The sequence below is a fragment of the Brassica oleracea genome, chromosome C5 (assembly GCF_000695525.1).
Source record: "Brassica oleracea var. oleracea cultivar TO1000 chromosome C5, BOL, whole genome shotgun sequence".
In the NCBI taxonomy this organism is placed as follows: domain Eukaryota; kingdom Viridiplantae; phylum Streptophyta; class Magnoliopsida; order Brassicales; family Brassicaceae; genus Brassica; species Brassica oleracea.
Window position 1 is genome coordinate 37,195,137 of NC_027752.1, and position 14,930 is coordinate 37,210,066.

General features: G+C 39.9%; 3 protein-coding genes across 3 annotated transcripts; 1 reads left to right on the top strand and 2 right to left on the bottom strand.

The window, feature by feature from the left end:
* Nucleotides 1-753: 753 nt before the first annotated feature.
* LOC106295032 (probable serine/threonine protein kinase IREH1) lies at nt 754-7,126 on the top strand. Its single transcript, XM_013730791.1, has 17 exons — nt 754-1,622; nt 1,925-1,968; nt 2,063-2,245; nt 2,328-3,680; nt 3,762-3,934; nt 4,044-4,287; nt 4,432-4,524; nt 4,596-4,736; nt 4,812-4,904; nt 5,086-5,281; nt 5,506-5,591; nt 5,729-5,817; nt 6,094-6,145; nt 6,224-6,280; nt 6,364-6,540; nt 6,671-6,748; nt 6,880-7,126. Exons 1-17 carry the CDS (start codon nt 965-967, stop codon nt 6,964-6,966), a joined length of 3,804 nt encoding a protein of 1,267 aa, XP_013586245.1. The 5' UTR covers nt 754-964; the 3' UTR covers nt 6,967-7,126.
* Nucleotides 7,127-8,848: 1,722 nt separating this feature from the next.
* Nucleotides 8,849-11,273, bottom strand: LOC106295762 (probable inactive receptor kinase RLK902). Its single transcript, XM_013731736.1, has 2 exons — nt 9,837-11,273; nt 8,849-9,720 (listed from the first exon to the last, which is right to left on the bottom strand). The coding sequence occupies exons 1-2, from the start codon at nt 11,152-11,154 to the stop codon at nt 9,134-9,136; spliced, it is 1,905 nt and encodes a 634-aa protein (XP_013587190.1). The 5' UTR covers nt 11,155-11,273; the 3' UTR covers nt 8,849-9,133.
* Nucleotides 11,274-12,287: 1,014 nt separating this feature from the next.
* LOC106292712 (chaperone protein DnaJ) lies at nt 12,288-14,930 on the bottom strand. Its single transcript, XM_013728356.1, has 11 exons — nt 14,703-14,930; nt 14,538-14,606; nt 14,334-14,429; nt 14,127-14,254; nt 13,820-14,015; nt 13,555-13,730; nt 13,335-13,464; nt 13,087-13,247; nt 12,932-12,993; nt 12,772-12,853; nt 12,288-12,683 (listed from the first exon to the last, which is right to left on the bottom strand). The coding sequence occupies exons 1-11, from the start codon at nt 14,928-14,930 to the stop codon at nt 12,500-12,502; spliced, it is 1,512 nt and encodes a 503-aa protein (XP_013583810.1). The 3' UTR covers nt 12,288-12,499.

A 14,930-nucleotide genomic window follows, 5' to 3' on the forward strand; every position in this document is an offset into this window, starting at 1 on the left:
AGCAGCAACGATATACTCAGATTACTGTCTTCTGCTATGTAGGAGGATGCTGCAATGAATTGTCTTATGTTATATGAATTGTCTTATGTTCTTGAGTAGATCGGTATAAGTTTATGTGTTTTATTTGTGGTTTATAGTTTCTTGTCCGGCTTGGTATGTTCGTAAGCTATCCGATGTGGGTTTTAGTCGCCTTTCCTTGGGCTCTTGTGTTTGAGGATGTCCTGTTATCCGTCAGTTGATGTATCCAATGTTGTATTCTTCCGTTGAATGAATGGAAAAAAAAAAACTAGACCGGACCCACAACTCTATAAGATAGCCCAATGGGTTTAATCATATATTTGAGGTTTAATAAATCAATAAAACTTAATTGGTAAATATATTTTAGAAAAAATATGATAGTTTTCAAATTTTGTATCAATTAAACTGCCCATTTTTAAAAAGCTTTTCACATAGAGTATAAGCTTTATTTTATTTTATTTTATTTTATTTTCCTCATGAGGAATTTATTCTAATCCCATTTTCATGATGATTGTTTTTTTAACTTTTTATTTACTTAGTTCTTTTGTCTTTCATTTTTGGAATTTGAAAATATGAAAAGGGGGTTTGTGCTGTTGGAAAATGATTTTGTAGATGAAATTTTAGTTTTATCAGTTTAAAATCTTAATGAAAAGTCAAATTATGTCAGAATTTGACATTTGTTGACCTATTTTTCTGTGTTAGTCATTATATTACAAAAGAAACATTTGGGGACTCTAAATCTACGGTTTCCACTACAGTCACGCCTTCCTTCTTCTTCTTCTTCTTCTTCTTCTTCTTCTTCCTCGTCGCTTCCGCACCTCTGAGATCTCCAGATAATCGAATCATATATACAGATACAGTTCTCTTTCGAAGTTACAAGTGTGTAAATGACCACTAAGTTTTGAGTTGGATCATAGTGTTTGTGATTAGGTTTTTTGAATCGAGAATGGTGTTCAAGAACAAGCTCTTCTTCTCCTCAAAAAAATCCGGATCGTCGAGCCCCGATAGCTCCAACAGCCCCAGATCCGTCGGCTCCAACTCTCCTAATCCATCAGACAAGAAGAAGTCGAAATCCGCTTCCAAGGATGAATCCCCGATCTCTAGCCCGAGCTCCCTCGGCGGCTTCGGTTGTAAGCAGGCGTCGTCGATTAAAGACGGTTTGAAGAAGAATAAGGGAAAAGAAGTTCCGTCTCCTCACTCTATCGGAAAATCGAACTTGTCTCCGAAGAACGAAGGAGGACCGGCGTTTGTTTCTCCGATCATGGCGTCGTCTCTGGGATTGAACCGGATCAAGACGAGATCGGGGCCTTTGCCTCGGGAAAGTGTTTTCAATTTTCGGAGTGATGAGAAAACTCCGCCTCTGCTGTGTACGAGTAAGCTCTCGAAGATGGCTACTGATACTGGCTCTGGATTTGGTAGCGGGGATAAGAAGAAGGAAGCTGGGAGTGTGATGCTGAGGTTTGAAGAGAACATGAGTCGCGCTCAAGCGAGTGATCGTGATAGTAGTATGTCTCCTGATACTGGAGGACCACCGAAGAGCCTCAGCCCTACGTTGCCGCCTTCAGGATCTCGATTGCAGAATGCAGCATCCTCATCGGGAGCTGGTAAGTCCTCAACATCTTGAAATGGTTGGTGGGAGAAACGGCGTTCAATTTAAATTCGATTAAAATACATAGAAACGTCTTGTGAATTTTCTGTATGATTAGAGTCTTATGCTATGAGAATGTTCGCTTGTAAGGTATAATAGAAATGCTAGTTTTAAGGATGAGCATCCGTGTGTGTTAATAACTGGAGCTTATCACCGCCTTTGGCACATCTTATTCTGAATTGTATCTCGATATTGTATGTTACCTGTTACTTCTTCAGTTCTTATTACTGAAAGTTTTCTTATGTTTGTACTTCGCAGGCCGCTCTGGCCCTATAAAAAGTTCAGACTTCTGCACCCCAGAGGTACCTCATTCCCCATCACGTATTTACTTTTATGTTGTTTGTGCTGTGTATTACGCTTAACTGATCTTTTTGCATTGACGTCTATCTTTTTTAGAATTCGTATGAATGGGAAAATCCAAAAGAGTCGGAGTCACCACGTTATCAAGCCTTACTTCGTATGACCAGTGCTCCTCGGAAGAGGTTTCCTGGTGACATCAAAAGCTTTTCTCATGAACTGAACTCTAAAGGTGTACGGCCCTTTCCATTGTGGAAGCCTCGTAGGTCGAACAATGTGGAGGTATTGAAGAGGCTCCGATCTCTATTAATCCGTGTGAGTTTTTTTTTTCCGTGTGCAGAAGCTAATACTCTGTCTTTTCCAGGAAATATTGGTTCTCATTCGGGCCAAATTTGATAAAGCAAAGGAAGAAGTAAACTCTGACCTTAAGGTATTTGCTGCGGACCTGGTGGGAATTCTTGAGAAAAATGCAGAAAGCCATCCTGAGTGGGAGGAAACATTTGAAGACTTATTAATTTTGGCTCGCAGTTGTGCTATGACTACTCCTGGAGATTTCTGGCTTCAGTGTGAAGGCATAGTTCAAGATTTAGATGATAGACGTCAAGAGCTTCCTCAGGGCGTTCTCAAACAGCTTCATACTCGGATGCTTTTTATACTTACCAGATGTACGAGATTGCTACAGTTTCATAAGGAAAGTTGGGGAGAAGAGGAACAAGTTGTACAACTACGTCAGTCCAGAGTTTTGCATTCTATAGAAAAAATACCTCCCAGCGGACCAGGAAGGAGTTCAAGTGCTGCAAAGGTCTTAAAGATGCCACCATCCACCAAGAAAGCTTATAGTCAGGAGCAGCGTGGTTTGCAGTGGAAGGAGGACGTGGTTGTACGCTCAGTTCCTCCCCTCTCTCCTCCTGAAAATGATGTTCTTAAAGAATCTGAATCTCCTGCAAACATTGATAGAATGTCTTCCTGGAAGAAACTTCCATCTCCAGTACTGAAAACTGTGAAAGAAGCGCCAGCATTAGAAGAGCAGAATCATAACAAAGTTGAACCTCCAAATCTGGTTAGAAATCGACATGCGGCTGTCTCTACTCTCAGCGGCCCTCCCGCAAAAGATTCTCATGAACATTCCCCCAAGCATCGGCACAATATATCTTGGGGTTACTGGGGGGAACAGCCACTTGTTTCGGAAGAAAGTTCAATAATGTGCCGTATCTGTGAGGAGGAGGTTCCCACTACCCATGTTGAAGATCACTCTAGAATTTGTACATTAGCTGATAAATATGACCAGAAAGGACTGAGTGTTGATGAGCGGCTTATGGCAGTTGCTGGAACTCTAGACAAGATAGCAGAGACCTTCAGGCATAAGGATAGCTTAGCAGCTGGAGAAAGCCCAGATGGTATGAAAGTATCCAATTCAAATTTGACTCAAGAGTGTGATGTTCTCTCGCCAAGGTTGAGTGATTGGTCGCGGAGAGGGTCAGAAGACATGCTTGACTGTCTCCCAGAGACTGATAATTCAGTTTTTATGGATGATCTGAGAGGTTTACCCTTAATGTCATGTAAAACCCGTTTTGGTTCCAAGTCTGATCAAGGCATGACAACCTCATCTGCCAGTAGCATGACTCCTAGATCCCCAATTCCGACCCCTAGACCTGATCCAATTGAAATGATTCTAGGAGGCAAGGGTACTTTCCATGATCACGATGAATATCCACAGGTTTGTGATGGTTGGTGCTCCATCCTAAATTGTCTTGTCTTTCGTTATTAAATATTTCTCTGATAGAAACTCTTGATGCAGATGAGCGAACTTGCTGACATTGCAAAATGTGCAGCAGATGCCATTCCGGGTGATGAACAATCAATTCCATTTTTACTTTCTTGTCTTGGGGATCTGAGGGTTGTCATAGACCGTAGTAAGTTTGATGCCCTTACAGTAGAGACTTTTGGGACTCGCATAGAAAAGTTAATCCGGTGAGTTTTGTTATTTTTGGCATGAGATCTTCCTAAGTCCCCCTCTCTCTTCCTTTTTTCCGTTCAGGGATAATCTGTAGATGTTTTATGATGTTTCTTCATTATGTAGGGAGAAATATCTGCAGATCTGTGAACTTCTGGATGATGAAAAAGTTGACTTATCAAGCACTGTAATTGATGAAGATGCTCCTTTAGAAGATGATGTTGTTCGAGGCTTGAGGACCAGTCCAGTACACCCGCGCGACCGCACATCCATAGATGATTTTGAGATCATAAAACCAATAAGTCGGGGAGCTTTTGGGAGAGTTTTTTTGGCTAAAAAGAGAACAACAGGCGATCTATTTGCAATCAAGGTAAAATATATTTTGCGTTTGCTCTCTCTTGGTTCTCTTTTCTTTTGTTAAAAATAAAAATTGTAGTTAGGATGACGTGGATGGCAAACTCTTTGGTTTGGATTTTCTCTAATCTTGTGTTGTATTGTCTGTTATACTCTTCAGGTTCTGAAAAAGGCAGATATGATCCGCAAGAATGCTGTTGAAAGTATACTAGCCGAACGTGATATTTTGATCAATGTCCGCAATCCCTTTGTGGTGAGCAGGTCTAACCTTTAAGCACATTCTTTGGATAGATCTACATCTTTAAACGTAACTTTTTTGAGCAGGTACGTTTCTTCTATTCTTTCACATGCCGGGACAACCTGTATCTTGTGATGGAGTATTTGAATGGAGGGGACCTGTATTCGTTATTGAGAAATTTGGGTTGCTTAGAGGAAGATATTGTCCGTGTGTATATTGCCGAAGTTGTAAGTTCTGCATGCATGCTTATTTTCAAGTCATGAAAGTTATAGAAAGTGATTCCATGATCAATTTATTTTCAGGTCCTTGCTTTGGAGTATTTGCATTCTGAGGGTGTTGTTCATCGTGATTTGAAGCCTGATAATTTGTTGATTGCGCATGATGGTCATATTAAGGTATATTACAATTGTTAGAACTCTCTTCGGCCATCTTTTGGGAATAAATGGTTACCATAATGGTTATTAAGAATACTTTGGTTGTCTTGCTATTTGAGGATTAGGAGATTGTGTCCCGATCTTAGCAATAAATTCTCAGTATCACTGCGTCTTTTCTGGTTTGTTTCGTTTTATTGAACAGTTGACAGATTTTGGGCTTTCCAAAGTTGGTCTCATCAACAGCACCGATGACCTGTCTGGTCCTGGGATATCTCTGCTTGATGAGGAGGAATCACGATTACCGACATCCGAGCATCAGCTTGAAAGGCGCAAGAAACGGTCTGCTGTGGGTACTCCTGACTACTTAGCTCCAGAAATTCTTTTGGGGACGGGACATGGTGCGTTCTAATCTTGGTGTATGCTTATCTTTTATTCAAAAATTGTTTTCGAGTAGAATGATTGGTATTCGGCTGGGTTGGTTACTGAGCCAGGAAAAAAATACGGCTCTACAAAGTCTGTTTCTGCATAATAATTACATGCTTAGTAGTTAGTACGCTGGACTACCGAGTTTCAGATATTTCTGTTTCGTTCATTTTGACATATACTTGCAATATTTTTTCAGCTGCAACTGCGGATTGGTGGTCTGTTGGAATCATTCTCTTTGAACTCATTGTGGGAATTCCACCTTTCAATGCTGAGCAACCTCAGGTGAGAGACCAATCATTTTGTACTGGCTTCTATACTCCTGTAACTTATATATGAAATTATTAGTTATGTTTCTAGGTTTATTTGCATTTTTATTTTGGCTTTTAATATTTATTTGCATGTTCTTTGGTTTGTTGTAGCAAATATTTGACAATATTCTAAATCGTAACATACCATGGCCTCATGTCCCGGAAGAAATGAGTGCTGAAGCCCACGATATTATAGACCGGTAAGATATATTCTCTCTCCCTCTCTCTCTTTCTAATTATACGCTTCACACTAGGGTCGCTTCCAAAATCATCAGTTGTGCTACAGAAAACATTGATGAACAACTCTTTCTGGATATCATATTGAGTAACTATCTGTTTCGCAAATTTCCAAAGTAAATGAACATTTTAAGGACGTTTGATTCAAATTATGTGTTTCCATATACAAAATAGAATCTTTGCTCTATAGATAAAAGACAGGTTATCGTCAGTAACGTCATGTCATCTTCTCTTTCTAGATTTTTAACAGAAGATCCTCATCTGAGACTTGGAGCTAGAGGTGCTGCTGAGGTAAAAACGGATGTCTTTTCTGTGATGACTTGTTCCAGTTTGCTGTAAACTTTTATTGAAAAAAGGTTCATTGTACAGGTCAAGCAGCACGTCTTCTTTAAAGACATCAACTGGGATACACTAGCAAGGCAAAAGGTGCCTTTTTCTTTTTAAGATATATGATTTGCAGAAGCGGATCTTCGTGGCGTATACAAAGTCTTAACGCTAGTTTTCTTTAGGCTGCATTTGTTCCAGCTTCAGAGAGTGCAATTGACACTAGTTACTTCAGAAGTCGCTACTCGTGGAACACATCGGATGAGCAATTTTTCCCATCGGGTGAGGTTCAAGATTATAGTGATGCTGATAGCTTGAGTGGCAGCAGTGGTTGCTCGAGCAACGGCCATGAGGAGGGAGAGGTGACATTCATTGATCCACTCTTTGAATTCAACCTCCTTAAATATAGTTGAAAAAAAAACTCTTTTCTTTAATGTTCTGTGAATGTAAATAATTTCACCAAAATGGATCAAAATGGTGGGTGGTACACAGGTTGAAGAAAGCGACGGACAAGCAGAGTCCGAGTCTGGCGTACCTGTGGATTACTCTTTCAGTAATTTCTCGTTTAAGGTAATTAGCACATGACTTACCTGTTAAGAACCAGTTTTGTGCGAGTATACAAGTCTATTTAGTTGTTGATTTTAGGATTGAGTTCTATGTTAGTACATGTTTACTAAGCTCTTCTTTTCATGGTTTTGCAGAACCTGTCGCAGTTGGCATCAATCAACTACGATCTTCTATCTAAAGGCTGGAAAGATGAACCACAACCAAACTCGCGTCCCAAGTAATAATGCTTATTACAATTTGGCCAAAGCCAAGCCTTTTTAAAGCCAAACCAAATGTTCATGAAAATGCAAAACTGAGGTGTATATTTATCACAGACAGAATATCAAATATTATTTTGACAAAAAAAAATCAATATATGATATGACAACTAAATCCCTTGGTAGTGTGACAGAAGTCTTCAGTCGTTTTTATACACAAATTATTAACAAACAAAATCAGTGAGATGGAATTCAATCAAACACGTTAAAGAAAACATTGTCTCATTTCCTTTCATCAGACGGAAACATAATATTTATCTATGTTACATGGAAACGGAAGCGGGTACGTGGAAACGGAAGCGTAAGGAAGCGCAGAATCGAGATTTTTTAAAATATTAGGAAGCAGGTACATGTTAGAAGCGTATATCCATATATAAATATATATATATATAAAAAAAATTAAAAAATTAGGACTAAAAATTATATGATTTAAATTTGAAATAAAACATTTATTCATTTATAATAATTTTGAAGTGATTTTATATTAAAACTGTAAAAATACACATAGATTAAGTTTACAAAAAATATTATATAAATTATTTTTAATACTTCATAAATAATTGACACAATATATTTCAATATGTGTTATATCTTTAATAAAAAATCTCAATGCATAAAGATAATTTATAGTATTATTTTTAATATTTGTATATTTATAACTCAATATTCATTACTATTAATTTTTTTTATTTTATATAGATTAAAACTATAGTTTTATATTTTATTGATATACATTATATTTTTTTTTAAAACGGAAGCGTGATTCCAAAACGAAATCGTAAGCTTCCAAAAGGTTTTTAAAGAGAATATTTTAGAAACGTTTTGGAAGCGAGATTCCGCAAGCTTCCACAAGGTTCCGATTCCGATTCCAGTTCCGAAGCGGGAAGCGGACGTCCGATGAAGCTTCCGTGCAACGTAGATATTTATACATTTTCAGCATGAAATGGTTAATAACTTCATATAATAAATGTTACTAATTATATGTCCTCTTTTGAGCTGCATACTAATGGTAGGGAAAATGGTCTATTCCTCTATGAACTAATCGTTCCCGGTTTTTTCACACACGGATTTTTAAGCCATGCTAAAAACCACATGAACAACGGAAAAGTAGTTTATTCCCTTATGAACTAGTTTTTCCTGGTTTTTACGCACGAACTTTTAAATCATGCCAAAAAGCACATGAACAACTCTATTTTTTGAATAACATACACAAACTATCGATTTTTAAACTAATTCCCGTAAAACCGTAAATGGTGTTATTTAAATGTTAACTAGGTTTGTGACGGGTGGAGAGCCGGTTTAATTTGGATTGATAAATACTATGTAGTTTTATCCTTCTTCTCTTTTTTTTTGTCAACTGTTCTTCTTTTTCGGAAATAGTTTTACTTTTCGTCATCAATTGGAGATAAAATGTATTATTCTGCAGAAGAATAAAACGTTTTACATGATGCATAAAGAAAGAAAAGCAATGAAGAGTAAAACGATTTCTGGAAAAAAAACAATTGACAAAAAAGAAAAAAAAATAAAACGACATAGTATTTTTTTTATCAACCCTAATTAAACCGGTTTTCCATATGTCATAAACCAAGTCAACGTTTAAATTACACCGTTACAGTTTTAGGGGAATTAGTTAAAATAGATAGTTTGTGTACGTAATTCTAAAAATAGAGTTGTTCATGTGGTTTTTGGCATGATTTAAAAATTCGTGTGTGAAAAAGCCAGAAAAAACTAGTTCATAGGGGAATAAGTCATTTTCGTGTTGTTCATGTATTTTTTTGATTTGTTTAAAACTGAGATCAATTAGTTCATAGGGTACTGAAATAAAAGTTAAAGTTACTAATGGTACGAAAGAGACAAAAAGCTGAAACAATACTGAAATAAAAGTTAAAGTTAAAAGCACTAATAATTACAACCTCAACGAACTCATCATTATCAGTGCCCCAGTCCACACACATGAGAAAAAAGAAAAAGAAAACCAAAATTAAGAAACTAATTAACGACCCCAACTCTAATTCCCCGCCATATTCTTAAACTAACATTTCACATTTAGAGAGAAAGACATCAGCAAACGCCGCGTTTCATGCCATCGTTCACACTAGTGAACCTCTCGAGCCTCCTTGCATCCATGGGTCTAGAGAACCTGATCCGAACCCGATTGGCGCAACTCCTGGATCCTCCTCACCACCTCCACCATTACTGGCCTTTTGTCAGGGTGCTGCTCCGTACACTCAATCCCCAGCTGCAGCATCTCCTCCATCTCTCCTTCCACCACCGTCTCCAAACTCATCAGCTCCGAGTCGAAAACCTCACTCCTCCACGCCTCCCTCCCCACCGAATGCACCCACCTCGCCAAGTCCATCCCTTCCTCATTCATCACCGAGTTAGACGGCGCTTTTCCCGTGAGCAGCTCTAGCAGCACCACACCGAAGCTGTACACATCCGCCTTCTGCGAGACACGCCTCGGATCAGTTACTTCAGGCGCACGGTACCCGGTAACACGGTTTGTAGTTGTGGTCGAAGAGCCGACGAGCTGAGCCAAACCGAAGTCAGAGACTCGTGCATCGTGAGAGTTTGTTAAGAGGATGTTGGAAGACTTGACGTTCCCATGAGAACTTAACGGATCTTGTGAATGAAGATAGTCTAGTCCACGAGCAGCTCCAAGGGCGATACGTGACCGCACTTCCCAGTCCAGTGGACTCCCTCCTGCGCCTTTGTTTCCTGTAACGTAGCAATTACATTAAGCACAACACAAACATCCAAGGCTAAGTACTGTGCCCATTTTATTCACACAATCGTCGTTAATATAATCACATAACCATTAACAAAACTCTCACCGTGTAAGAGAGCAGACAAGCTTCCCATAGGCATGAAGTCATACACAAGCAGCTTCTCGTCTCCACTGCAATAATAAGCTCTCAACGGCACCAAGTTCTCATGATCCATCGCCCCAACAACCTCAATCTTCTCCTTGAACTCTCTATCCGCCATCGTCACATCCTTCAGCCTCTTCACAGCCACCATCGTCGCCGCGTCAAGCACCGCCTTGTACGCCGTCCCGAACGTCCCCTTCCCCAAAACCTCCGCAGAAGCTCTCAACAGATCCTCCAGCTCGAACACCTTCGTAGCGTTCCCAAAGAACACCAACTTCCTCGTCGTCCCTGAACCGTTCAATTCCGCGTTCCCCGTCACAGCCGCCTCGTATCCACTCTCCGTCGCTGCTTCCACCGCAGCTTTCTCCCCGGGAGATTCGATATCAAGCTGCTTGATGGTTCTTCCAAGGTCGACGTCCCTCGTCCTCTCGCTCCCCTTCTTATTCCCGAAGAGAGCCATCAGAACCATAACAACCACGAAGAACGCAACCACGCAACCAATCACTATCCCAGCTATCGCTCCCCCGGAAAGCTTCCCCCTTTCCCTCTTCCCATCACTCCCTGGAATGTTCCCGACAGAAATAGGCTGACTCGGCACAGTTCCTTCATTATTACAAACACCAAGCGGTTTCCCGCATAGAGAAGTCCCCAGGAACGAATCGGAATCGAATCTCTGAAAACTCTTCGGTATAGATCCGTTCAACAAGTTGTTAGAAACATTAAACTGATCCAAACCCAAGCCCATATCCACTAAAGGCCCAGAGAGCTTGTTGTTCTCTAAAAACAGAGTCTTGAGCCTCGTGAGGTTCTTGAACCCCGAAGATATCTCTCCAGAGAAACCGTTATCTCCAAGATCCAGCCTCACGAGGTTGCTGAGGCTGAACAAGACCGCCGGTATCTCGCCGGAGAATCTGTTCCCCTGGAGGTAGAGCCGCCGGAGGTCGGAGCAGCTGCCGAGATCTAACGGGAGCGTTCCGGTTAGAGCGTTGAGACGGAGGCTGAGGGTCCGGAGATTTGTTAAGTTACCGAAAATACCCTCCGGTATCTGGCCGGAGAGCGCGACGCCGGGGAGGCGGAGGGCGGTTACGCGGTCGGAGTCGCAGGAGACGCCGGTCCAGTTGCATGGAGAGGTTTGTTTGGTGTCCCAGAGGAATGTGCGGCCGCCGAGGGAGGAGCGGAGGGAGAGGAGGGCGGATTTGTCGGCGGCGAGGTCTTGGAGTGAAGGAGGAGAAAAAGAGAGGAGGAGAATCGAGAGGAGGAGGAGGAGGGAGAGAGTCGACATTAGAAACCCTAGAAAGCTCTCTCTGAAGAAGGAAGGTTGTGAGTGAAGTGAAGAGTAGTCAACTCTTATCAGTCAATCTCTCCTCTCTTTTTCTCCTCTTTTTCTTCCCATTTTTTTTTAAAAAAAAATTAATATTTAATTTTTAAGAGCTTCGGTATGTGACATATGTCATTCTCTGCTTGGTTAGAAATATGTGATTGCAATGGATCATGTTGTAGAGTATCCTATGTAACATGTTTAGCAGTATTTGTCTTTATCTAAGCTGCATTATTTAGTCTTTTTAACACCATTTTCAAAATATTGAGATGAATTTACTCCCGCTTCTCTCTTTTTATATACATAAACTGCTAAACTGCTGGAAATGCTCTAGTTTCATAAACTGCTAAAACTGTTGCGAAATTATTAATATTTTAGTCATCTTTCTTGTATTAAAGAAATGTTTGTGAAAGTGGGTGAGTATAGTTGGGGGGACAGATATTAAACTAATACTACAAGAGAAATGGAATCCAAAAAAGTTAGTAATTAAAAGGCGTGTTAAGAACATCATGAAATTCCTTGCATCTGAGTAAAGTGGAGCCCTCTTCTCAAGAAACGCTTAGTTCTATGTTTTTCCTTCATTAATATTTTTTTCAAGTTGCACAAAAAAAAAAAACATTTTTTTCAAAAAAGAATCATATAAGTATATAAAATTGATTTTGTCTGTAGAATAAATTGCATGGGTTGTAAAGGGAAAATAGAACATGGGTGTGTGTATGGTAAGTAGGACCCTTTTTTTTTTTTGTCAAGGTAAGTAGGACCTTAACATGTAGAAAAAGGCAACAACAATAATTTACAGCATTTAATAATTTTTACCAAAAGCACATTCTCTATTATGTCATTGTCTCTACTCTGAATGATCCAATCAATAGGGTCCCATTAATATATTCTATTTAAATATAGGCTAATTTGTTTAAAGAAGAAAAAAAACAAATTAATTAAAAAAAGACAGAAATGGTTGAGCGTTACACTTTGGAAGAGAACGGCTACAATTATCTTAAAATCTTGTTCTCTAACTTTGCAGGGACAATATAAAATGAAATATCTACGAGCTCATATGGTATCTCAATACTAGAATTATTTGCTTAGAGGAACCACATTGTTCGTTTTATCAGAACTCTTTTAACCATAAATTAATGATAAAACATACATACAAGACCTCTTCTGTTTTTCTACAACAAACAAGTTCAACCTATAAACTAGAATTGTATATCAATGAAATGGCTCTTCAAAATCATGTTTATCTGGTTAAAGCTCTCTGTTTACTTGGAACCAAAGTTTTCCATCTGGGTATAGGGTTTTGACGAAATTAGATTTCTTTCTTTTCTTTCAAGCGATTACCCTTTTTCTGAACCAATGCAACAGCCGAGGCTATAACGCACAGAGCCAAGAAGGGGAAAACAATCGACGTCCCTGCCTCGTTCATTCTTCGTAGTGGCACTGAGGAGTTCAAGCTCATTGTCCCAAACTTCGTCTTTGAATCTTCTTCTGGCCTACAAAAAGAACGCGACCAGGATTCATGAATAAGATGACAATTCTGTGTCCTTTGATCAACTGCTGAGAAAGGTTCCATGAGTTTACCTTATGAAACTCTTCATTTTTTGCCACAAAGACGGTTTTTCTCTGGACTCTGAGTCAAATCTATGCTCCTCTTGACGAGTTTCTACAAATGAGGATTATAAGTTTTTATTTTTATTTTGGTTGAAAATAGATTTGAATTAGGTGCAAGTAAGTGTTGTACCAGTACTACTGCTAGATCTTCTAAGCGACGAGAATTCCTCTACCAACTTGCGTTCCCTCTCGCTGCCGTTTAACATTGTTTTCAACATTTTAGCAAGCAAAGCATTAAGCATGACAGAGAGAGAGGGATACAAGGGAAGTGACAGTGACACAAACCTTAGGTTTTTGGGGATCAAAACCTTCACTTCAAAGCAATGATCACCTCGAACTGAAGGTCTATCCGTGTCTGGAACTCCTTTCCTATATAATTTCACAGTGTCACCTGGCTGAGTTCCAGGCGGAATCCGAAGATCCATTGTTCCCTCAACTGTTTCTACCTGTAAAAACAAAAAAAATGAAAGATGTCATACATACAAGGTTCTCATTACCGAGTAACATCAAGCAACAAACGAGTTTAAAACCACCTTTGTGACAGTCCCAAGTATTGCATCTGTGAAATCTATGGTGATCTTGGAGTATAGATTAAGCCCTTCCCTCCGGATCCCACGCTTCTCAGCAACCTGAAGCACGATGAACAGATCTCCAGCTCGTCCACTATGGAAGTGAAAAAAAAACATACTGAGAAACAAAACAGGTGCCAAAACACTAAATATCAGGAAACGTAAAAGGCAGATTCTCCAGTACCTTCTCTTGTCCACGTTACCTTCTCCTCGCATCCGCATTGTGGCTCTGTCGCTGACACCAGGAGGGACAACAAGATCCATCTTTTTACTAGACCGTAGTCTCCCGTTGCCATTGCACATTCGACACTTATCAGTTATGATTCTCCCATCACCACCACATTTTGAGCAATTGGAAACCTAAATATATATCACACATTATTATCGATCATCTATAGCACAACACAAGTCCAGGGAAATTAAAGTTTCAGTTATAGTAAACGAGTTACCTGAGACATGATTCCAAAGGGTGTTCTCTGAGTGTCCATGACGCGCCCTTTACCACCACAATTGCTACACTGTTTAACGTCCTTACTAGATTTGGCACCTGTTCCTCCACATCCATCACACGTTGCTAAATAAGAAACATCAATCTCACGCTTTACTCCAAAAACAGACTCTTCAAAGCTCAACCGCATATCATACCTAATACACACGTTCCCAAAGGCCAGGAGACAAAGTTATTTCCCCCACTCTCAAAGAAAGAAAACACATTATGCTAATTTCATGGAATCATAAACTTGAATGATATTTTACCGGATGTCAAGGTCAAGGCTTCTCTTATTCATGAAGTCAAAACCCATGCCTCCAGAATCACCCATTTCTCCAAAAAATCCATCAGAACCACCTCCAAAGAATGCACTATACAAATCAAATGGGTCCACCTGAAGAATGAGAAAAAAAAACAAAAGAATCAAAGAGGGCATTTTTTCAATCAAAATTCTTTAAAGATATGAAACGTACTCCTTGAGAAGCATCCTGTGAAGCATTGAAATTGGCATCTAAACCCGCCTCGCCAAAGCGATCATACGCGGATCTCTTCTCCTCGTCAGATAACACCTACAAAAGATGCTTCATTTCCACTTTGTAATAAGCAACAAAAAGAAGAGCAAAACAATGAAGTAGAGTCAGTCAAAACAAGGAAAAAGGAGAGGACTTTGGGGTTACCTCATAAGCAGCACTGATCTGTTTGAACTTATCTTCAGCTCCTGGGTTCTTGTTCATGTCCGGATGATACTGTTTTACACCCAAATCACAACTCTCTAAACCTCAAATCCAAAACAAATTAAAAAAAAAAAAAGTAAAAGAGTAGAATGAAGCTGGAGGAGTAACCTTGCGAGCGAGTGCTCTGTACGCGCTCTTGATCTCCTTCAAGGTGGCGTTGCGGCCGACATTCAAAGTTTTGTAGTGATCCTTCCCGGCGGCCATGGTGACCCCACGACGGCGATTTCCGCATCGCATAAAACTGGGGGGAGAAGAGAACGAAGGACTGGATAGCGGGAACTGATGACGGAAGCTGTGAGCTGGGTTTATGGATGGAATCAAAGTAGAGCGAGGCAT

Coding starts and splice junctions, on each gene's coding strand:
- LOC106292712 (XM_013728356.1), bottom strand. CDS start 14,930: ATGCCTCGCTCTACTTTGATTCCATCCATAAACCCAGCTCACAGCTTC. Junction 14,607..14,702: donor ACAGAGCACTCGCTCGCAAG/GTTACTCCTCCA, acceptor GGTGTAAAACAG/TATCATCCGGACATGAACAA. Junction 14,255..14,333: donor CACAGGATGCTTCTCAAGGA/GTACGTTTCATA, acceptor CTCATTCTTCAG/GTGGACCCATTTGATTTGTA.
- LOC106295032 (XM_013730791.1), top strand. CDS start 965: ATGGTGTTCAAGAACAAGCTCTTCTTCTCCTCAAAAAAATCCGGATCG. Junction 5,592..5,728: donor TCAATGCTGAGCAACCTCAG/GTGAGAGACCAA, acceptor GGTTTGTTGTAG/CAAATATTTGACAATATTCT. Junction 5,818..6,093: donor GCCCACGATATTATAGACCG/GTAAGATATATT, acceptor TTCTCTTTCTAG/ATTTTTAACAGAAGATCCTC.
- LOC106295762 (XM_013731736.1), bottom strand. CDS start 11,154: ATGTCGACTCTCTCCCTCCTCCTCCTCCTCTCGATTCTCCTCCTCTCT. Junction 9,721..9,836: donor CTTGTCTGCTCTCTTACACG/GTGAGAGTTTTG, acceptor GCTACGTTACAG/GAAACAAAGGCGCAGGAGGG.